The following is a 24708-nucleotide window of genomic DNA, read 5'->3' on the forward strand; positions in this document are numbered from 1 at the left end:
TCTGTATGCCTCATATACAAAATATATATATTTTTTGTAATAAAATTAATATTATAGTCTTGTGGTTTGTGGAATATTATTTTTGCATAACATAGTTGCCCTCTTTAGATGGATACTGATATTCTTAGACTTCTCCCGAATTCAAATATGAATGTAATGTTTGTCCTCCCCCCTGTGTTCTTTGAGTCTTGTATTCTCTCCTGGTCATCTGATAGCATATATTAAATTTCATTATATGCTACAGAATACTTGAAGAATATAATTTAAAGAAATAAAATCGTAGGAATATAAGAATTCTAACAATTTCCTGCAGTATACTGTTGTCAGAAGCAGGAGAGAATGCCAGCTAGTAAGGCTCAGGACAGTCTAGAAGGCACTATAATCAAAGAGAAGAAATTGCCTTGTGAATAAGGCTGTCAGTCCATGGTAGCTTACTGGACAAGTCTAGCCATAAAGTTAATTATAATATTCTGTTTAAACCCTTTCTTTCAGTGAATTTTTTTTTGTTATTGTTGTTTTGGCCAACAAAGAAGCCTTATTCATATGCAGCATTATAATAATAAAATTAGAGACAGTCACTGAGACATTCATATTCCTATTGTGAGTCCTTTCAATCACGATATTTGCAAAATATCAGTAAATGACTTTCCAAACAGAGACATCAATTCGCTTCAGCCAATCTTTGGAAGGATCCTAGATGCTAAGATGACAGCGCTGTAGGAACTTGATTGCTTTCCAGTCCTGTCCAAGGTCCTGATTGAGAGGATCACTCTCTGAAGCTTATGGGCTCAGACATAGAGGCTGAATTCTTTTTAACATCCATTTAGCTAAAGGAGTTGGTAAAATGGATTTTCCTAAAGACATTCTTTTGTGCAGATCCAAATTTTGTCTGGTATCGTATTCCTTCTCTTTGAAGAATTTCCTTTTATATTTTGTGTAGAGTATCACTGCTCAAAGATATTTTCATTGGATATGGAATTCTAGGATAACAATTTTATTTTCCTGTCTGCAGTTTAAACATCTGACTCCATTATTTTCTGGCTTTCATAGTTTCTAATAAGTCTGTTGTAATCTTAGTTTTGTTTCTGTGGAAGTAATGATTCTTTTTTTTTTCTCCTATAGCTGCCTTCAACATTTTTTTATCAGCAGTTTGAACATAATATATCTAGGGGTGTGCATGTGTGTGTGTGTGTTTGGGTGTGTGTGTATGTCTGTCTAGTAATTTATCCTCAGAATTCTCTGAATTTCTTGCATCTCTATTGTGGTATCTGTCATGAATTTTCAAAAATTCTTGACCATTATTTCTTTACAAAATTCTTCTGCACTATTGTCTCTCTTCTCCTTCTGGGATTCAAATTACATATATGCTAGATTGTTTCATATTATGCCATAGCTCTTGGATGCTCTGTTATTTTTTGTCACTCTTTGAGTTCAAGTTTGAGTAAATTCTATGGACTTATCTTCAAGTTCAGTGATTGTTTCTTCAGCTGTCCTGAGTCTACTGGTGAGCTTGTCAAAGGCATTCTCTTTCCTCTCTTATCATGTTTTTTATTTCTAGCATTTCCGTTTGACTCATTATTATAGTTCCCATATGTATTAGTTTGCTCAGGCTACCATAACAAAATACCACAGACTGAGTGGCTAAAACAACAAAAACTTATTTTCTCACAGTTCTAGAAGCTGTAAGTCCAAGATCAAGGTGCTGTCAAGGTTAGTGTCTGGTGAGGCCTCTTTTCCTGGCTTGTAGATGACCACTTCATTGCTATGTCCTCACATGGTCTTTTCTCTGTTTGTGCCTGGAAAGAGAGAGAGCTCTCATGTCTCTTCATCTTCTTACAAAGACACTAGCTCTGTGGGATTAGGGCCTCACCCTGTTGACCTCATTTACCTTAATCACCTCCCTAAAAGACCTATGTCCAAATGCAGTCACATTGAGGGTTAGGACTTCAACGTACGAATTTTGGGAGGAACACAATTCAGTCCATAACACCATCAGTCTGCTGAAATTTCCTATCTGTTCTTGCATGTTGTCTCTATTTTCACTAGAATCTTTAGCATATTAATCATAGTTACTTCAAATTCCATTTGATAGTTTAAACAAAGGGGTCATGTTTAAGTCTGTTCTGTTGATTATTTTGTCTCTTAACATTGTTGCTTTTTTCTTGCTTTTTTGTGTGTCATCTAATTTTTGATTAAGCACCAGACGTGTCTAACAGTAGGGACTTTATGTCTGGAAGTGGACACATGTCTTCTGTTAGGCTATTAGTGTATGTGTGTGTAGGAGGGGATATTGTTCAGTGAATCTAGTCAGTAATTAAGTTGAGTTTGTATTTTCTCATTCCTATGATTACCTTCACTGTACCATTAGCTTCAAATTCCTTTTTCTTAGATTGGATTTTAGAGGCATTTTCTCAATGTTTCTCCTTCATCTTTAGCTTCCCCATTCATCTCTACTGTGAATTGTGTCCCCCTCCACACTTTTTTCCTCCCCCAGTGGTAGGCCAAAATTGCTTATTACTTAGTGCTTGCTAGTCTGGTGGTGAGGGCAAGGGGTTCTCTAGTTTGAGTACAGCCTTTGCCTTAGACAGGCTCTGTGTTTTTAGCTCTTAGAGATGGCATTTTCAGTGGTCCTGCCTCTTCTCTCTGTGGCAGCCAAACTCCATCTTAGGGCTCTGTTTGGTCTTCCATGGGAGAGTCTCTTTTCCCTCTCCCCATTGTAGCAGATCTCTAATGTAATTGGTATAGGAGCCTGTGTCCAGGACTTCTTCAGGAGTAGAAGTGTTTTTTTTAACCTTTCCCCTGGCTACAGTGGGTCTGTACTTTTGCCCTGGTGGTGACAGAGTTTTCTGCTCCTGCCCCAGAGGCTCAAGGCTTTGTTTTCCACAGAAGGATTACAGCAGGGCTTCATGCTTTTCTCACGGCGGTGACCACTTACCCCCTCCAAACCTGCAACACCAAGGAAGGCACTTGCCTATCTCGTGCTCTGCCCACAATCTTTCTCATAAGCAGGAGATTGAGGTCCATGGAGAAGAGTCTGTGAATGGGTGCAAACTCCCCTTGTCTGCAGCTCCCAGGGGTTCTATACGCTTACCCTAGTCCACATGTGACCCTCACCAATCCATTAAAAATTGTTTGAATGCTTCCTACTTAGTTATGTGGCACGCAACATCTCTTCCTTCTGTAGTCTGTCACTGTGAGCATGTGCTTGTGTCTCATCTCTCCTTGGAGGAGCCTGAGATTCAGTGGATTTGATAACTATTTGATTGACTGGTGACTTCAGCTCTTTGATGTGTTCAGCAAAGTCATGATCTTTTCTGTTTACATGGATTTTTCTTGTTAGGGTAGAAGCAGCACTAGTTCCAGCTTTCTACGTCCAAGAGGAAATAGAATTCCTCATATATCCCAATTTAAAAAATGGTAATACTGTATTTGTTCTCAATGATATACCTTTCAGCCTATTGAACATCCCTTTCAATTCTAGAAGAATCTGTTCCTTCACAAATTACAGGCTTCATTTTTCATGCAAATATTTCGCTTGAGGATCAGGACGTAAACCATGTCTGTTCAACAATGGTCATACGTGCTAGTATCCCAAGAAGGTATTTTCAGAAGGAAAATGAGAGCTTTAATGCAAATATTGATCTTTGTTTTAAGTATTTGATTTTGTAATCTTTGTAGAAGTAGTTACAGTCTAAGCCAGATTTTCTCAAATATTAGCATGCATCAGAATTACATGGAAAACTTGTTAAAATACACACTTTTTTCACTCCAAAGTTTCTGAATCCGAGTGTAATATTGCTTGCACTCTCTCATCCCATTAATTATGTTCATATACAACCTAACTCTCAATATCACTAAGAATCAGAATCAGTAGAAAGTGTCTCAACAGATTAGCCACCAACTTCAAGTGATATTTTAGTTTTATATTTTTTAACTCTTACCATTTTGTCATTATTGTTGCTTATGTTTACTATGATTGTCTCCCTGCTTATAATATAACTGTTAACTAATCTTTTCTACTTTAAAACTGAAATCACTATCAGTTACAAGCCAATGGACATTTGGCCAACACTGTTTATAATACCAATTCAAACCATTCCATCACCTACCTATATCCTTTGATATATATTATATAGGAGATTTCATCAAGAAGATACATTGTTTAAAATAAGTGCATTTTGCTTGGTTTCTTTAGGATCCTTAATTTTCATGTAAGAACTTGAACCCAGATAGATAGTTCGTTACAAGCTAGTCTCTTTATGGGCCAGAGCTAAGAGGAAAGGCAAAGAAAACATTTGGTGTCCCTGTCTACACCATGGAGCTTTCTTTACAACTCATAGATTGTTACTCCTACCTTAGGCTGCATGGAAAAATAAGGAAACATTTCACCTATTCATATAGAAGCAAAGAAAAAGAAATTGTCCCTGAAGACATTTTCATGAGATATGAAAAAAAAAAAAACACCTCGTTTGTGAATTTTGAGAGGCTCACTGTTCTGTCTAGCCCAAATATTTCTTTAACTTGATATAGAGTTGTGTTGAGTGACACGCAAGTAGTGGCTTGTGGGTATAAGTAAGCCTTCTTTCACTGTGTCTGAGATAACCATTATTTTAGTTAACTGGTTTGTTTGTAAGACTACAGATATTAAGGCTATTTAGATAATCTTGCAATTATGAAGTAAGAGGAATTATGATAAAATTCAGCACCTTTTGTGGAGGTACAGGCATTCTTATACATAGTATTTATTTACCATAAGTATATTCAGTTCACAGTGTGAGTGTCCATATCTAATGTATGTTATTGTACAATAATAAAAGGACTGAACTATCATTAGTGGTTAATTTATTATAGATGTACAGAAATTTAAGGCTTTTGGGATTATAATGCAGTTATTCTCTTTCATGCACTAGTTATCTATTTCTAGTTATAGAATTATAACTATAGAATCAGATTATCTATTGCTTTGTAATGAACTAACCCAAAACCTCATGGCTCAAAACAAGCACCATTTTATTATATCCCATGGTTTGGGGGAAACACAGTCATGATTTGAGTAGTACTTTGCTGGGAATTCTTCTGTTGCCCATGGCATTGATTGAGGTCAGTCAGTGATGTTCACCTGGGGAATGTTCTGGTTTAGAGTCAAGGTGGTTTTAATTGTATGTCTGTCACGTTGGTGGGGACGACTGGAAGTCTGACTCAGCTAGGACAGTCAGAGCACCTACACATGACCATTCCAGCATGGTGGTCTCAGAGAAACCATAATCTTTATGTGGTTGTTCTGAGTCCCCAAAGAGTGTTTCAGGAGGCCCAGGGGAACATCTCAAAAGCCCGTGAACATTACCTCTGCATATTCTATTGGGAAAGCAAATCATGAAGACTGGCCAGGATTGAAGGGGAAGAGAATTAGACTTCATCTCTCAATAGGAGGAATAGCCATCTTTAATCCCACATGTGCATTTAAATACGTGAGACTGCACATATTCAGGGAAGTAAAGGTAACACAAATGAGTTACAGCTTATACTCCCCTGACGAGTTTGCTCTAGATGAAGTCCAGAATGTGTAGCCAAAATACTATTAAGTTGTAGTATACCACCTGGTGTATAAACAGGAAATTTTTTAATGCCACGGTACATACTGTCCAGTAATATAAAACAGCAATTTGAATATGATAATGACTTAAATTCTGTCTACACTACATAATAAACACACTCATTAATTTTTGTCCCTAAATCATAAATTTCCTATTATAAAGCTCAATAGGAAAATTAAGTAGAGGTGTATTTATGAGTGAGTATATCAGTTCTTGAGGATTTTGTTGTATTCTTGAATATACGTTTTCTGATATATGCTCAGATCTTTATAAAACTCAGGAATACTATCTTCGTATAAATGCAGTAAGCTAGAGAGCTGGGATCCAGAGAGCCTGGGCGTGTCCTTTAAAAAAATTCTAAAATAGGCAGTCTTTCATATGTAATTCTACAAATAAAAATATAAAGGTTCTTAGTTTTCCATTTCGTAAAAGTGTTCTCTGAACAGTAAAATGTAGCTTGACTGGGCACCTCTTGTTCCTCACAAAACTGTACTTGGGCTAAACAGCATTAAGAACTAATGTGTGCATAGTGCCTAATGGTTTCAAAGTGGTATCATGTATATCAACTCAAGTGGGTGTCATAAATGACACTGATAGATAAGGAAGCAGTCCTAGGCAGTTTAGGTGACTTGACAAGTCTGTAAAGCTCCTAGGAGTCTTAATACCCCCAAGCCCAGGCATTGTCTCTACATTTAATCTTATTTTTTAAGAGAGCACCCTGCATCAGAGAGGAAAGAGATCTATAATTGCTATAGATATGTAACCTATAAATGTGCATGTATGCATACATAATAATTTAAATGGAAAACAATCATATTAGTAAGACAAAGTTACAATGATCAAATAAAACAAAAATACAACAGAGAACTATGGAGGGATTATGAACATATTGTTTGAACTCAAAAAGATTTGGGTCTAGATCCTAGCGCTTCTACTTACTAACCATGTTATCTTGGGAACATATCCTTTTAAAGTCTTGATTTCTTCATCTGGAAATTGGAGTTAATAGTCATGAATTTTGTGTGTGTAGTAAATGAACTTGTATATAAAGTGCTGGGCATAGTGCTTTATTAAATGCCAATAAACAGTGATGTACGATATCCAAATAGTAACCATAATTATGATAATGATTAATAATAAAAATTTTATACCATTTTATTGAATAATTCAACCATGACAAGTTTTTGTGTAGCCTTATGAATTTGAAATTCAATCCTACCAATTAAAAATGTAGCTAAGGATTTCTTGTCAGGAAACTTTTTCTTTAAATGACCAGATAGTAAATATTATAGACTTTGTAGACTACGTGGTCTGTGTCACAATTTAATTCTGCCATTTTAGTGTGAAAGCAGCCATAGACAATACACAAGTGAATGGATGTGGTTGTGTTCCAATAAAAGTTTAATTATAAAAACAGTCCGCAGGCCAGATTTGCCCTGCGGGATTTAGTTTGTTGACCAGAGCTAAGAAGGTTGGGGGTGAGAGTTTGAAATCATGAAGTCATAAGTGTTTGTGCTCATTTTCCCTGAAAATCACAGAGAGTGAAAACATTTGGCCTTACTTTCTCTGGTAGGCAGAATAATGCTTGCCATCCCCCAAAGATGTCCATGTCCTAACCCCCAGAACCTGTGCGTGTGTTAACTTACATGGCAAAAGGAACTGTGGTTAAATTAAGGATCTTGAAATGGAGAGATTATCCTGGAACTGCTGGGTGGGGTGGATGTAATCACAAGGCTCCTTACAAGAGGCGGGCAGGAGGTCAGAGAGGACAGAAAATGCTAAACTGTTGATTTTGAAGATGGAGGAAGGGACATGTGCCAAGGCATAAGGGCAGCCTTTAGAAGCTGGAAAAATGCAAGGAAACAGATTCTCACCCAGGATCTCTAGAAGTAATGTGGCGCTGCTCACCTGTTTTAGACTACTGACCTCCACAGCTCAAGACAATAAATTTGTATTGGGTTAAGCCACTGAGTTTGCGGTAATTTGCCGCAGAGGCAATAGGAAACTAATATATTTGCCTTGGTTTTAGTGTGTGTGTGTGTGTGTGTGTGTGTGTGTGTGTGTGTGTGTGTGTGTTTAATCATGAGATGCTGACTGCATGATAATAGCTTTAAAGTAAAAGAAATCTTGGTCAAAAGATACTTGGAAAAAGTCTTCTTACTTGAAAAGGGATAAAATTTCGAATGAATAAAGACAAGGATCTATTATTCTTGGCTTCATCCTGTCTTAGTTCTGAGAGACTCAACTGATCATTAAATTTTTGGTACTTTTTTGCTACTTTGAATTATTCTTCATTAAAAACAAAACCAAACAAACAAAACAGAAACAAAGTTCCAAGCGTAGGAGCATACAGCAACAAGCTAATGTACTGTGTCGTTTTTATTTGATTTATTATATCCTAGAGTTTTGCTAAGTTACATGGTTGCAGTTTATAGCTTCATATGGGATGTTTAGGAAACAAAAACTCCCACAAGTGTTACATAATTCTCCACCATCAATCCATAAATCTATATTTGATGGCAGTTGTAGAGGACTCATGGAAAAGAAAAGGTCTTTTGAATCAAAAGACTGGGGTTTGTATTCTGCTGTGCCATTTTTTCCAGTGGCCTCTAATCCTTCCAATATCTTGTGGGAAACCAAATGACAGTTCTTACCGAAGACAGGAAAAGGCGAAGGATGGCTGGGACTAGGGAGCTCTGAATCTTATCTCACAGCTGCTCAAATTGCATCAGTCTCTTTAATTCTCTTAGTTTAAATGGTCACCGTGGCTAAATTTTATTTCCGCATTAAGCGCTATCATTTTATTATCTTGTTCTTTGTGAATATACGTAGTGACTTTGAATGGCTTTATCCTTTAACCAGTCCCTGGATTTTCAATAAAAGCACCTCAATACCTGTTCCTATGAGGAGGCTGCATATGGAAGCCTGGCTGGTGGCCAGCTAGGTAGATTAGGCTTACTTGGGTGTTCCAGAAACACACAGTTATTCTTCCTGCAGCCTAAAATGAGAGTTCAATTTTATTTCTTTTGAATGGGATTCCTTAATCTCTTAGTTTGCCTTGTGGGAAATGCATTAGATTTCTGGCTAGAGCTCACTATTTGCTTTTTTGGTCTTTCTAAAACCTAAATTAGTAACTTTAAAATCATAGAAATATAATCATAGAATGAGTAAGGTTTAAATGTTTGAATACCAAAATGTCTATAAAGTCTTAGTAAAATGCTTAAGAAAAATATTTAAAAGTCCAAAAAAAGAGAGCAATGTTTCAGCAGAAATCAGAGTTCCTTACAGCTCCATACGTCAGCTCTGCTAGCTGTCTTGTCCCCATTGTGAAGCTGAAGGACTTTTTGGGACTCTAAGTGTCTTCTGGGGGCAGGGGTCATTTCTGCGGTATTGGTTTCTGGTGGCTGGAAATTTTCACATTCTGCATCATTTAGATATAGAGATTTATGGCTCAGCATGTGTCATAGAATAAGTAATGAATTGTGTATCTCATTTTACTTTGAGAATTCTAAAAAATATTTTTAAAGATTTTCTAATTTCTCATGGGCTTCTGTAATACCTTTCTATGGCCTAGCCGTATTTTTTATTGAGGCAAAGTCACTACATGTGGAGGTCTCTGTATGTGCGTGTCTCTATGATATTAAATGCCAGATGTATGAGATCTCAGCATGTGAGTTAGTCACACTTTTGCTTGTGTGCGGTGGAGTGTGTGGGTTGGGCTGACTTCTGGAAAAGACCACCCAATCTTTGCAGTTGACCTAACAAGCTGCTACCACTTCCAAGAGGAAAATTCATTAATACCTTAATGAATGAGAGTTGTTCGCATTGCTTAAGAAATATGTCAGCTACAAAACCTTTGCCTAATTTGACTCTTACAGAGTCAGTCTGATTCCATTAGTAATTTGATAAAAAGCTGGAGCCAGTTGGCTCCAGACCAGGTGTCAGCCCACCAGCTCAATGCCACTTTGTGTGATGTTGCTCTGTTCCATAAAACAGATGTTATGATTTACTCCAGACATCCTGCATTTCATTAGGGAGTGAAGTAGTCATTTAGTTATCTCATTCACTTAGTTTTCAACGGACCAATCAATGGACTGAACATGTGTGGTCTGTAAATTCTGATCTCATTTTTAGCTTTTACTTAAAGGATATGCTTTAGAATGCCATTACTCCCATCATTCTTACAATTTTCTCTTCTACACAGTAGGTTTCTCTGCTTTTTATATTTATAGATGAATGACTCTAAATCACATTCAAAAGAGGCAATTACTTGACATGCAATGTATTTCAGATATTTTTATTTTTCTCTTGAAATAATAGTGATCTTATAATTCAGAAGCTTGTTTTCATATTTAATAAAGAACTCTGGGTGGAGTTAAGCCAATTTTCTCTTATTGGTTTCCTAATAGTTACAAACTGATATTAAGGTTGTATATGTACACAAAGATAATAGCAACTGACTGAGTACCATCTCATGAGAGGCAGCAAACTGGAAGTTTTGGTCTGCCACTTCTACAGCATTTCTGTCCCTGGGGTTGACCATAAACATGGGGTAGGTAGGTAGGCAAATGAATGGACAGACTTATCCAGACATCCAGCCAACCATCCATTCAGGGTCTTCTATATCCTATGCGCTGTTTCTACTCTACTCTACTCTCTGCCAGTGGATTACAGAGAGTAATAAGTAACAAACTCCATCAGTGAGCTCCTGCTTTGAATGTTGTGCTTCAGGATAAATAAACTCTGGTAAAGTCTCCTTGTTCACTTTATTTTCCCTGTTTTTTTGTTTCTAGTGAGATTCTTTGTGCTATATTTAATCCTTTTTGCATTATTCAGTATCTTTGGTTGAATGAAATCAACATTCCTTTTTACCCATAATGATTATAACAAATAATGACTCTCTAATGCTTATTGACTATAACATTTTAATTTTAATTTATACTTTTTAAGCAGGGTGCAGTGGAATGAAACATGAGATCAACCCTCTTTCTTTTCTTTTGTTTCTTCTTTTAAGTACTGTGCATTCTTTTCTCCTACTCCCTAATTAATACAAATTGCTTCTTTCATTTCTTCCCTTACTCCTCCAAAATCAGAAGTGATGGTAGATGGTGGTGTGGTATGGAATAGATAACTGTGGCGAGCACTGAGGGAGCACCGTTTTTAGTCACTTTTTTCTTCCAAAATTATAAAATGTATGTCTTCATTAAATTGAGAATTATGGTCACTTCACAAAATTGCATTAAAGAAAATATATTTGTAAAAACTTCATGTGCAATTACTTTATGCTGCAAGGATTGTAGAAAAATTAATGAATTTTCAAGCATATTTTATATTTCTTCAGGTTTATTTTCTTTATATATTTTTAGCTGTGCTTTATAGACTTAAGTAGTAGTGATGGTTTATTTCTTGAATGTATGATGGTTTTTCTGTGGAAAGGAAAAAGCCTTAATTAGCTATGGCAAATAATCTAGAATTTCCAGAATTATCAACAGTTTGGACAATGTCGTTTTCAGTCCATCTCAATTAAACTTTCCTTTGTGATATTCAAGTGTTATACATTTAAGGAATTTTTACTTTAAGAATTTGCTAAGACTTACATATAAGAATTATTACGCAGGTGAATTAGAATGATTTTAAATGGCAAAACATACTAAACTTTGCAGGACCCAGAATATTAAAATAAAGTGTACTATATATCTGAAAAGTAAATTAAAAATAATCTATCCTAAAGTCGTATTATTGTTCTCTAATAATATGTGTTATAAGATCTCAATAAAGAAATATGTAGTGAAAATTCCTTTTGTTTTAGTTACTCTATTAAGATTTACTGCATTTAATTTTTGTGAAAATATAATAACTACTTTATGAGGTTTTCTTCTTAAGTGTCCAAAGGTAGGATGATGTTTGATAGTTTTTGATCATCAAAACCAGAAGGAATCAATTTTTGTGTGTGTGAGGAAGATTGTTCCTGAGCTAACATCCGTTGCCAATCCTCCTCTTTTTGCTTGAGGAAGATTGTCCCTGAGCTAACAGCTGTGCCACTCATCCTCTAGTTTGTATATGGGACGCCGCCACAGCATGGCTTGATGAGTGGTGTGTAGGTCCACACCTAGGATCTGAACCCGTGAACCCTGGGCTGCCAAAGCAGAGCATGTGAACTTAATCACTATGCCACCGGGTTGGCCCCAGGAATCAATTTTTTAACATAATTGTTTAAAATTTTCTGATGTAGTTAGAAAAAATTCAGAATGAAATATCACTTTATTATAATTTGTCTAAATTCTGGAGTAGATTAATTGCAATAGTAGAATTAGTTGTAATAGTTGAATGGTAGAATTTCACATGGAGTTATTACTTGTTTTCCTCATTATGTTTTCCCAGAGATTTTGCATTCTATTGATTTTATACCCCTTTCAATAATATACTATATGGATTAAATTATTTGTATGGCCTGAACATATTTATTGATCTTAATTTCTGCTCCAAAGAGAAGAACTCATTTGAGTGATATGTGGCTTTTTGTTTTGCCTTTTCTTTCTTTCTTTCTTTTTTAATAGGCCTTTAGTGAGTTTGAGATTGAGCAGCATCAAGAATGTGCTTATGATCACTTGGAAGTATTTGATGGAGAAACGGAAAAATCGCCAATTCTCGGACGACTATGTGGCAACAAGATACCAGAGCCCCTTGTGGCTACGGGAAATAAAATGTTCGTTCGGTTTGTTTCTGATGCATCTGTTCAAAGAAAAGGCTTTCAAGCTACACATTCTACAGGTCAGCAAGTTAGGGCCATGGTTTTCTTCCTAAGATCCAGTTTTCTCTTTCAGTGAAGGCAGTGGATCCTATAACAGGATCACAAATGACTCTCCAGGCACAGCAGAAGAAATCTGACTGAAGCGCTGTGTGACGTATTGGAGAGCCATGTAGCAGCCTACCTACAAAATATCTTTGTCGTTGAACATTTAGGAAGAAACCCAAAATTCTGATCTGATTTGTGTTCAATGCAGTATGATCAAGTAGAACTCTTTCTAAATATTTGTATAATGTATTTCATATCAACTTTAGCAGTTTGATTTATATGTTATATTTAGCAGATAGAAATCTATAGTTTTGTATTCAAAATTTATGTTTTCTCTAACACACTACCCAGTAAACTAGCTTTTGTGTTAATATATATATTTTTGTAAATCAAATTTGGGATTTATCTCTCTGTTTTACAGAGCCTCATTTTTTTTCTGTTTTATTTGATATGCAACACAATCTTTTCCCTAATCCTATTCCCTAAGATGACTCTTACAGATTACAAGTGTTCTGGAAATCTTTAAGAAATAAAATATAATTTAGAAAAATACGGAAAATTTTAGGCAAAATGTTAAATAACATTTTTTATAATTTTATCATTTAATAATATATTCCACAGATGTCTAGGATATGTCATTTTTTCATTCAGTTTTTTAAAAATCAGTGAATTGTAGATATTTACTAAAGTCATTTGGCTTATAGTGACACCTAGTGGCATTTCAATGCATAAACTATTGAGCCACTTCGGGGAGAACTCTATCCTGCTGTAAAACACAGTATAATAGTCTACAAATTCATCCATGAAACAATTTTAATGCAGTAATTTTTGTTGTGGTTTCCTGCTGTTTTCCTTTTGTTTTCTTTTTATTTCATTTTGTTCTAGAAATCAGATTTTTAATTATTCCATTGTCCAAGGTTATTTTTCACTCTAGTATATTTTCTTATGAACCTTAGATTTCTATTGTGAGAAAGTGGATATTAATTGTCAGGATATTGAGCTGATTTATAGTGGTAATGATTGGCCTCATCAATAATACTGATTAATTATTTCTCAAGATTAATATAAATATTTTGGTTTGAGAAAAGTCTTTCATATACTGTAGAAATTTCATATTAATGAAGGCTTTTCCATACATTTGACATTTACTCTTTAAATATTTTTCTGATAACTTGTCATGTATTGAAAGGACAGAAAACTTGGAATCTCATTACTACATCAATATGTTTCTGACAGTGCAGAGTTCATGGCGTATATTTTTATATATGCTTAATATCCTGACTATCAGAGGTTCTAAGAATGTGGTGTGAAAGTGTGCTGTCAAAACTCTTGAAATAGTTGATGGTCTAGTATTTAAAATACCTATGTATAAATTCTCCATTTTTGGTTTAATAAAAATTTCCTTTTATAGAAAAAAACTTCTCTTTTTACCCTTTAAGAGTGTAAGGATTAAGATTATATTATTCTCCAATGTGTCGGTACATCTGTGTTTTTGGTCCAACTGTGTTATTACCTTTGGAAAAGATAATTTCTCTGGATCTCAATTTTTTCATCTGTAAAATAATAATCTTGAGGTTTCTTACAGCCGTAAAACTCCATGACTCCTTAATTTGCATGGCTTCTGCTCATGGACTCTATTTGCAGTGTTTATATTACCATGAAGCATCCATTGGTAGGATTTAATTATATTATAAAAGAGATCCAATGGTATATATAGCATGCAATTAGCATTTTTGGCACACATATGTACTTTACATACACTTTACAAACATTGAATATACAAAAGAGCTATATGATGAAGATATTATTATCTTTGTTTTTCAGATAAAGAAACTGAAAATCTGTAAGGTTAATTAATTTGCAAAGATTTTTAAAGTTATGGCAAAGCCTGGATTTTCTCCTATTTCTGACTGTCTCCAAAGCTCATGTACTTTCCTATAGTATATTTTAGGATAGTACAGTGTATTTTCTCCTAATGTACCAATTTTGCATTAGGAAGAAAACCAGTACAAAACTAGATCACTGTTATTTGAAGAAATAGGTGGAGATGGAATGCTTCTTTAGATAAGTTTTAAACAAATCCTCTATTCAAAATACCTGACTAGGTTCATTTTATTTCCCTGTTCAGTTCACATCCATTCAAATATCCACATGAGCAACCTCAACCCCATTTTGTTAGGCAAAATGTGCCTTGATATTGTCTAGCCCTGGCGTCTCAAAAAATGAGGATTCCGAGACTAAACCTTAAATAACAGTGAAAGTAGCACAAAAACTAACAGTTGAATTAGAGTCCTGGCTTCCCAACTCCTGCTCATTTGCTCTTGTCAAAATTTTTGGCATTATCTGTTTGTTTGTGGGGGCTTTTTTCTCTTCATGTATAAATTTTTGCCCTCACTTAACCAACTGTCTTAGAATTTTCTGAGTAGATTTATTTTTTACCATTACTTTCTAGTAGCCATACACGGTGAAATATTTTTATGTCCCGCCTACTATTTATTTCTCCTCAAAGCTTTCTCTTTAACAAGTTTATTTATTTCATAGTCTTTCATCAACTATTTATTTGGCATGTGCTTTGGATAGATACTGTAAAGTGTTAGCAATTTCTAGGAAAAAATTAGAAATTTGTGGGAATTTATGGGAAAGTAGAAGAAATTCCTGCCTGTGGATAGCTTAACAGTCTGATAAGTTAAACTTCTGATTTTCATAAGTTTCCAAACTTATAATTTAGAAACTTGTCTTGTCAGTACTGACAAGACAGCCAAGTCCAGTACCACATCTGTCAACTTTTGCTACATTTATAAAGCACTTATGCATTATTTACTGCCTTTTGGAATACATGTGGCTATTATTGATGGGTCCTGAAGTACACATTTTAATTTGCTTCAGTAAATTTATATTTCTGTATACCATTTTATCTGCAAGAAAAGCTTCTAACGTTACGAATTTTAGAATGACGTGATCAGAAATATTGCTTTAATTTAGCTTTATGGCTACTTTTTCACAAGTAATACTGTCCAAATCCATAAGAAATGGACTTTGTTGGAGAGGGCCCTTCTTTCCTCTGACAGCCAAATTCTTCTAGGTCTAAATTTATTTTAATCAAGTAATGAATGGTATTACTCCAGCCTTAAATAAACTAATTAAAGGAAACAAATCTTTCAGCTAAAAAAAAATGTCCCGTGTATTCGCTTAGAAGATACGGTTATAATACAGAAAAAGAGAGGAAGTGTGGATAGAAAATAATATTTAAAAACATGACATTGTCTGGTCAGACTTCTTTTCTGCGGCATAAAGCATCATACTATTTGTCAATGATGTTTAAAAATCAAATAATACCTTATTAAGCTCCTGAGAAAGGAAATAATTTTGATCTAATTCAATTAAATTAGAATGCCCACTAAAAGCATTTATGGGTCAAATTACAGGACCTTTCTGGGAATTTAATACTTTACCAGGAAATAAACAAACATCTCTCTCCAAATTAAAATGAAGACAACCTCCCGTCTTCTCCTCCCTTCTTGTTACCTTTCACATTCAGCTTCATTTTCCATTTCCCAGAATTCTGTAGAAGATGCTTCAGCAGCTCGGAAAGTGTTTTCAAACAATTGATGTAAAAACGTTATTGCTGACATGCTCAACTACTGCTTTTATATTTTTCTGACAATAAACAAATAGGGATATTTGCAGGAAATGTGTTTACTCAATTTAAAAATCTTCTTTTAAAGGACCGTGTTAAATGATATATTGACCGTATTTTGAAGAACAGCCACAAGAATTCTCGAAAATACTCATAAGCAATTGCCCTCATGCTGCCTGTTATTTTCTGCTCATGGAATTTCTCTCAGAGCACGTTAAGATCACACTTCTTGTGCATATATTCAAATGTTCCTCCTTAAAATATTTATCCTGTGGACTAAATTCTCTCTTTTTTCCCATGGTTGGAAAATTAATTCCAGAGTTATTAGTTTGAGCAGTGATCCATAGGAATGCAGTTGTGCACTGAAACAGATAAACAAAAACAGGGGAACTTATTGAAACATTTTGTCTTCCTTAAATGTAGTTTAAATCATTTGTTTTTGAATGTATGCCATTTTCTAGAAGTTTTCAATAAAATTGAATAATGATGCCTTTACTGTCATTTTCAGATTCACAAAGGCTTTGAGAAATCTCTTTTCCCATTTTGTTCAGCTACTTCATTTCCTCCTTGATTTTTGTTCCAAGCTAGGGCTGGCAGAGAATTGTCTCTTCTGGATCCTGCTCTTTGTTTTGCTACTTTGTTTCTGAGAAGCAGACACACAGAAGCCTGTGCCTCCTCCATATCTCACAGTCCACCCTTCAGCTCTTTCTGGGCTGTGGAATAAAAGTAATACAAACACCAACAGTCTTTTAAAAGTTGAAAACAAACAAATCAGTCAATTGTACCAAACTTTGAGAATAAGTAGAACTTTAAAAATCTATAAATGAGACTGCACCAGTTTATGTATTTATTTATTGAATTCAGAAATATTTTTTACAAAATATTTTCCTGGCTTTCAAAAATATAATTTTTCCTTTCTGATACTGGATTAATAGTGTTTTAAATTGGTTTCCCGTTTTTCTGGCTTTTCGTTTCATACTTGAGTGGGTCTCCAGAAGTACAGATGATGGCCTTTAGATGTTCTCACTGGACAATAATAACAATAATGATAGCTTATACTTATATGGCTTTTCCTATGTGCCAGGCATCTTTCAAGCATTTTACATATATTAATCCATTCATTCTTTGTCTAGACCCTGTGATGTGAGTACTATGTGTGATCCTCATTTTAAAAATGAAGTGTAGGACAAAGTCCCACAGCTGATGAAGAGCAGAGCTCAAATTTGGACCCAGGCAATTTGGCTGAGGTGTTCAGTCACAGGGAGAGGACAGCAATTCACGGAGTTACTGAGGTCAGAGAAGCACCGTAGTGGGAAAGGGAAGGTGCTTGGCTTCCAGTCTGCAGGACTCGAGTGATGATATCCCAGAGTGATTGGTATTTCAGCCTCCATGGTGGTTCCAAGCACATGTGTATCTTCACGTGTTTACATTTGTAATAGTGTCACCTGTATGGCTAGATTGAGCAAGATGCCACACCCACCATCTAGAGGACACAAGGACCTTTAGATTCATCATGTAACACAGCCCTATGGGGAAGCCATTCTCATGACCAAACCCTAGTTGGAAATTCTTTCATATGTTGGTCACACAAAGGTCTCCGAATGTGCAGTTGTCTGTGACAATGTCCTAGGTTTAGTTGAGCCCACATATATTCAGACACATCTGAATGGTGTTCCATACCTGGGAATTCAGAAATATTTTGTTATTTAAAATCACCAAACCACGATGTGGATAAACCATATACAAATCTGAAAAATCCAAGTAAGAATTTAGCTGCCCCATCCATCCTCACAGGGAGCTGCCACGGACTGTCTACTCAGACGACCATGAGAGTGTTACGGTTGTGTTTTGATATCTGGTGCTTTAGTTTGTCCAGATCTTTCCACATTGAATTTTTTGTCTCTTCCCGATCATACCTGTTTTCCTAGTTTTAGCACTGAAATTACTACTTCCCAGAACCTCTCAGTCCTTCTCAAACAGGGACAGAAGGAAACTCTCCTTTCTCCTAATACTTTTCGTCCTTTACTCTATTCTGTATCTCCCTCCACCCTCAGCCATATGTTTGCATGTATATTAGACCTCTGCCTTTATTTAATCTTTAATTATTATAAAGTTTTGGGGTTCTGACTGCAAAGAGTTTCTAAGCAAATTTTTTGAAAACTTTTATTCTCTAAAATATACTAACTAATTTTTTATGCACACTTATTTATTTATTTGGCGTATTTACCTCTAATGACATAGGTAATAACTGGTAGAGCATATATTTATTTATATCTCTCTGAAAAAGAAACTGTAAAAAGAGCATTAAAATTTTTTATTTATTACAAACACAAAATATAACTGAATAGGTTCTGGAACTACAAATGTAATTATAATTAATGATATGTGTATGTTTTTCCCAACCAAGTTAGATAAATATTTCTACCTATGTAAAGTAATACTGTTCTATATATTCTATGTAGAGAGTTCTATACAATGCACACACACACAGGGGTTTTATATAGTTTTTTGATTTTAAAGTTACTCCTTTGGATTCTGGGTTCTTAAATTATTAAGGTTAAACTCAGTTTAAGACACTGACATTTTCTCCATGAGAATTGTTATTTGAGACTAAAAACAATATGAGGAATAACAATAAAAAATATTTATTGAGGGGCCGGCCCAGTGGCGTAGTGGTTAAATATGCGTGCTCTGCTTTGGCGGCCCGGGGTTCACAGGTTCGGATCCCAGGTGTGGACCTATGCACCGCTTATCAAGCCATGCGGTGGCGGGCGTCCCACATATAAAATAGAGGAAGATGGGCATGGATGTTAGCTCAGGGCCAGTCTTCCTCAGAAAAAAGAGTAAGATTGGCAACGGAGGTTAGCTCAGGGCTAACCTTCCTCACCAAAAAAAACAAAAAAAGTTTATTGAAAGTTACTATATGGCAAGCACTGCTTTGTGATTGTCACATACTGATTAAATCCTCAAAACCACTAAGATTGGTACTATTATTACCATCTGCATTTTACCCTTGAGAAAACTATGGATCAGAGAAGTAATGACACTTACTTATCCAAAGTCACTGAGCTAGTAGGTGTTGGAGCTGAGATTCCAACCCTGCAGTCTCTCTGGGGCCTGTGCCTGTACCCATTACACCATCTGACTCACCAATTATGGCAAACATACCTGATGATAGAAATGAATACAGAAGTTAGTGGATGCTTAGACTACATTGCAATTGAAATTGGACCTCTTAAGGCTCATTGAGCTTACTTGTTTCCTTTTTCTTTCCTGGGCAGAGTGTGGTGGCCGACTGAAAGCAGAATCAAAACCCAGAGATCTATACTCACATGCTCAATTCGGTGATAACAACTATCCAGGACAGGTCGACTGTGAATGGCTGCTGGTATCAGAACAGGGCTCTCGACTAGAGTTATCCTTCCCAATTTTTGAAGTGGAAGAGGAAGCTGACTGTGGCTATGACTATGTTGAGCTCTTCGATGGTCTCGATTCAACAGCGGTGGGGCTTGGTCGATTCTGTGGATCAGGGGTAAATACAGTACCAACAGGATGCCATATAGATATGATAAGAAATGCCTCTTGATTCATGTTTGATATGTGTAACGTATGCAAGTGGGCAATGTTTTTCCAAAAAATGTTACATGGTATTATTAATGGCTTGACAGATTATAACATGCTGCTTCTTCCCTTACCATTTCTCCATCTCTAGTGAATTTGCTTGATAATGTCCAACAAGACAGATGAATTCAGTAGTTATAATTTCTTGTCACTATCCACATTCTAATTTTTTTATTCATGTGTTTATTGTGCTGTAAATATTTAATAATATAAAAGCAATATACTTAAACACCTTTGTCAATGTTATCACCTTCCTAAATTAAAGCATAAAAGAAAAAAGAATATGCACACCATTCAGATTGACATTCCCTTCTCAACAAATATATTTGGTGAGAGTGACAAGGTCCACCACTGGTATGTGGGCTCAGCCAGTGCTGCTAGGATATTGTTCTATTGCAGTGTGTTACTTGTGCATGGGACAGAGTGCCAGATACAGGTCAGACTGTGTCACCATGAGAAATAAGAAAAAGCTTAACGCTTTCTCAATGCTTTTTTTCCCAAGACTCACTGTGGTAACATCAAATGATCTTCTACATATTTTGTTTTGAAGATGTTAGTCCCAATTTCTTGAATGTCCACCAGTCTCTATTGCTTAAATCTGTTGAACTCCTGTCCAAATAGCAACTGAAATAAAACAAAAAAAAAACCTCTTGGTACTTAGATTATTAAAACAAGAAGGAATGGACAATTTGGATTCTGGAAGTGGCTCTGCCTCAGAGCAGCTTGTGAAACAAATTTAATGTCTCTTTATCCTTTCCGAAGCCCACTTTAATTGTTTGTAAATAAAAGGAACTTGGCTTAAAAATTTGGGAGAAAACACCAAGTTGCAGAACTTGGAAACAGATTTAAGTATGTTTAAAGTCTAGCCACATCACTGCCTCGCCATCTTGAGCATGTCATTTGCTTCTCTGAAACTCAAGTTTTCTCATCTGTAAAGTGAAGAAGTCACTCATATCCACTTTTCAAGGTTGCTGGGAAGAGTAAATTATATACCAAAAAAAAAAAAATTCCCAAATGTGAATTACATTGAAGAAAAAGTGACTCATTCTGTTGTTTGTTTATTTGCTTGTTTGTTTTTCTTTTTATCTTCAGCCACCAGAAGAGATCTATTCAATTGGGGATGCAGTTTTAATTCATTTTCACACTGATGACACAATCAACAAGAAAGGATTTCATATAAGATACAAAAGCATTAGATATCCAGATACCATGCACACCAAAAAATAACACCAAAACCTCCATCAGAACATAAAGGAATGTGCATAATGGAGAGAAAACGTATTTTTTTTAAATGAAGGTATTAGCACAAATGTTTTGTATAATGAGTTTGAACAGAAGAAACTGTAAAACCAGAATTATCTTTGTACTGAAGAGAAGTTTCCAGCTAACTCTGATCAGCGTGATAAGGATATTTGAACTCCGTGTTTGACGGTAGAAACACAGCTGGTCAAAGGGCGTCACGAGCTTCAGGGAAGACTCCACGAGCTGTTGTTCACAGCTTGACATCGATGCCTCGCAGTTTAGACAGTTCAGTTCAGGGTCTGTGACCCTTCAAGTGTTCTTTTTGACAATTGTTCAAGATCTGGGAGAAATAAAATGATCTTGCAAGTCATAAACTGGAAAACCTTCTCCTTGTACCTTAGGATAATTGCTTTGGCTCTGTATCTTGGATACAATGTAAACCAGATCCATATAACATATTGTGAAAGGGGAGTCTTTTGAGGATGGTTTGTACTTTAAATGCAGTTGTGTCCAATGTTTGGAAACTGGAATATTTCACCTTCGTTATTTTCACTTGCAGGCTAGATTAACCTCTTTGAAACACAAATGATCTTGAGACCACTTCATTTGACTGACGTTTTGACAAGTTTGAAATGTCAATAGTGTCTATTATTGCAGTTAAACTCTATACATCATTTATTTAAGTGCTGGAAAATGCCCGGTTGATTGGTAAACTCAGTTCTTTCTGTGGAAGTGCTGCCTTTTCACACCAAATCCAAGAAGCCTTGTGATGTCTTATGAACTTTATGAGAAAACTCCCAACAGGTGTGAACAGGATTCTTCTCAGTGACTGCCTGGATGATTCATACTCAAGTTATCACTGCTGCTATTGTCTTTCTTTTATTGTTGACCTGTTGTAGTCGTTATTGTTGATGTTGTCATGGTGAATGTTGTATTTAAAAAAAAATGAAATGAAGCAGAAGTAGGCCTTGTAAGAATTGAAAGATCTCTTTTTTTCTCTTCCTAGGATTCAGTTAAAAAAAATGTAATGTTGAAAAAAAGGATTTGTGTCTGAAAGACTTTCTATGGTGCTATTCCATAAACATTTTTTTTAAACAAAGTTTTTGACCTTTGAGCCAACCACCTGTAGGCTATGAATGTCTCCCTGTGTCTGGCTGGTGGCATTTGAAGACTAAAGACTTGTTAAATGTATCAAGAGTATATCAAGGGCAGCACTTGTCCTGTGGAACAACTACTTACAATGCCTTAGAATTCTTGCACATGATCAAACAGATCCTCCTAGAGACGCACCTTTTGAAATGTTGAACCTAATAGTGTATGCCAATTAGCAGCCCTATGATGAAAATCCATTGGGAGAACATTGGGTATAAATATGATGACCTACTTTTGTTGTAGAAAATGAATTTTCTGCTTTAAAGCCATGTGTGTTTTTAATATTAATGTATGTATACGTGAGATTGTCTGAGCGAGTGAAGCTACAAGAAGGTGAAGACTAGTGGATGGTTAAAAAGTTAAAATTTATGTGCCAAGTTCTACTAGAATCCTGTTTGAAGTAGCACCTTTCTTAGGAAGTTTCATGGGCAAATAATGGGAACTTCTAATTATTATCAGTCTCATTAAAAAAAGGCTCTTTCCTTTAGAGAAACTCTATTTTGATATTTTTGGATGTTGACTTAGATTGCTGTATGAAGTAGCTTTGTTTCTGTTACCTGTCCATGAACATTCAACATTTAATAAAATTGGGTATTTTTCTTAATTTTTACAAAATTAAACTATACACACAGATGTAGCTTCTTTGGTTTTCTTGTCATTGTTGCCCCAAAAAAATCTTTTCTTGCATATGAATTATGATATGTAAATACATTTTTAAAACCAATCTTTTCATCTTATTGAATTTTACTTTGGAAATATATAGCTATTGCCTGCAGTATAATGAGCTTTTTAGTGGAGCTGATTTATTCCAGTAACTTCTATGTTTTTTCACTAATCTCCAATTAGCCAAAATATATCAAGAATGGGAAAGAGAGGAGAAAAAAGCATTAACACCCAGTGTACTACATTATGCCTAGCTCAGTACTAGGCTCATGCATAAGCTCTTTTTAAACTTGATGCTACCCTTTGAGAACTGTGGTGATGTTCTCATTCTGTAGTTCAGGAACCGAGGCTCAGAGAAGGTATGTAATGTTCCCAGGGTCACAGTGTAAAGTTAGATGTTGAAACCCAGCTTGTCTGCCATCAAAATCTGTGCTTGTTCTACAAAATGTAGTTGAATCAATCTTGACATATATAAATAGTAGATATTTTTTTATGGTGAAACTTTTCCACATAAAGTAAATTTTAGGGGTGAATTACAGCAAAACTTTCAGCATAAACACATTGTTCCTTTCAGGAGCAGCATGACAATTCAAGTATCAATTGTAGATATCTTTAAGAACCACAATTAGTACTAGAAATTAAAAAACAAAAAAGTATAGTTCGGTGTTGTTAAAATAAATATGTTAAATTATTTTATCTGGCATGGTAGGGGAAATGTAGTGTGCTTTTAGAAATATCTTGGCTATTCTGGTTGACATCTTATTAGGCCACAAAGAGCTACATTCAACAAAACTGAGAAATTGAAGTAAAAGTTATTCAGAAGACGTTAGAGATGTTGTCATAACTTGAGGTCTTCAATGTGAACATTAATTTTTATTGTATCTTATGTCAGATATTGGTTCACTGCATATTATTTTTATTAATTCAACTTTGGCTTAAATGTGTTGTTAAATGCAAATACAGATACTTTGTTGTTATTTTGTTAATAATTGTTAGTCACTGTTTTAGGCATTTTATTAAATTAATTTTGTAAATTATTTTCAACCCCTACATCAGTATATTGGTTGTGTTCTCTGTTTGCCAAAGTTCTAACTCCTCTACAATCTTCACTAACTGTACACACAAGAAACTGCTCCCACATAATATGATTTTATTAAATTATTTTTAAAAATCAATTTTGAATGTTAATCTAGTTTACTAAGGAAATCATGACTTAACATAACTACACAAAACAACACTTTTAAAGAAATGTATGAGAAACAGCAATTATATTTCCAAAGTCCCCAAATGTTCCCTGCCTGTATTGGCTGGATTTTTGCTATCTAGGACTAAGTTTAATATAGCACAGTATTAGATTCAAATTCTGTCCAATTTAGCTATCTTAGTCTCTTTTATTTGGTTTCTATTACTACTGTATTTTTGGTGGTAAGCCTCAAATATGAAATTTTGTTCTCCCATATAGAAAATCTAAAAGCATCTGATGATTAATTATAATTCTTCATAAGGGTAAAAGTTATTTTTTAAAAGAAACATTAAATTACATACTTCCTTAGATTTAGTAACTATTGCCATGTGTGACATTGAAAATAACTTTTATAATTACCAAAATATTTGGAAATTTTGTTTAGTGATAATGGGAATAACACTTGCTTTGTGGAAAACATTTAATACCATTTGTTAAATCTGGTATGGGAGGAGGAAAAATAATTACCTCCTGAAGATTTATAACTTGAATTGCAGTAATACTTTGTATTTTATAAGAAAAAATAGGTAGTATGAGTTTATCAAAAAGAAAAAAAAGCTGGTCTGTGAATGGATTGAAGCTTTTATGCTTCAATGCGTAGTAAATGGTTGCCAATGAATATTTAACTTTTTTTTTCTTTTGGTGAGGAAGATTGGCCTTGAGCTAACATCTGTTGCCAATATTCTTCTTTTTGCTTGAGGAAGATTGTTGCTGAGCTAACATCTGTGCCAGTCTTCCTCTACTTTGTATGTGGGATGCC

The 24708-nt window shown here is 35.1% G+C and overlaps 1 protein-coding gene across 1 annotated transcript in view; it reads left to right on the plus strand.

The window, feature by feature from the left end:
- The window catches only part of TLL1 (tolloid like 1), a 196890-nt gene extending 173052 nt beyond the window's left edge, over positions 1–23838 (plus strand). The window contains exons 19-21 of the mRNA XM_058550317.1: positions 12152–12365; positions 19309–19559; positions 20741–23838. Coding sequence (XP_058406300.1) covers positions 12152–12365; positions 19309–19559; positions 20741–20875 — 600 coding nt within the window. The 3' untranslated portion in view covers positions 20876–23838. The remainder of the gene's footprint in view (positions 1–12151; positions 12366–19308; positions 19560–20740) is intronic.
- The last annotated feature ends 870 nt before the right edge of the window (positions 23839–24708 follow it).

This window comes from Diceros bicornis, chromosome 11 (genome assembly GCF_020826845.1).
Source record: "Diceros bicornis minor isolate mBicDic1 chromosome 11, mDicBic1.mat.cur, whole genome shotgun sequence".
NCBI classification, from domain to species: Eukaryota; Metazoa; Chordata; class Mammalia; order Perissodactyla; family Rhinocerotidae; genus Diceros; species Diceros bicornis.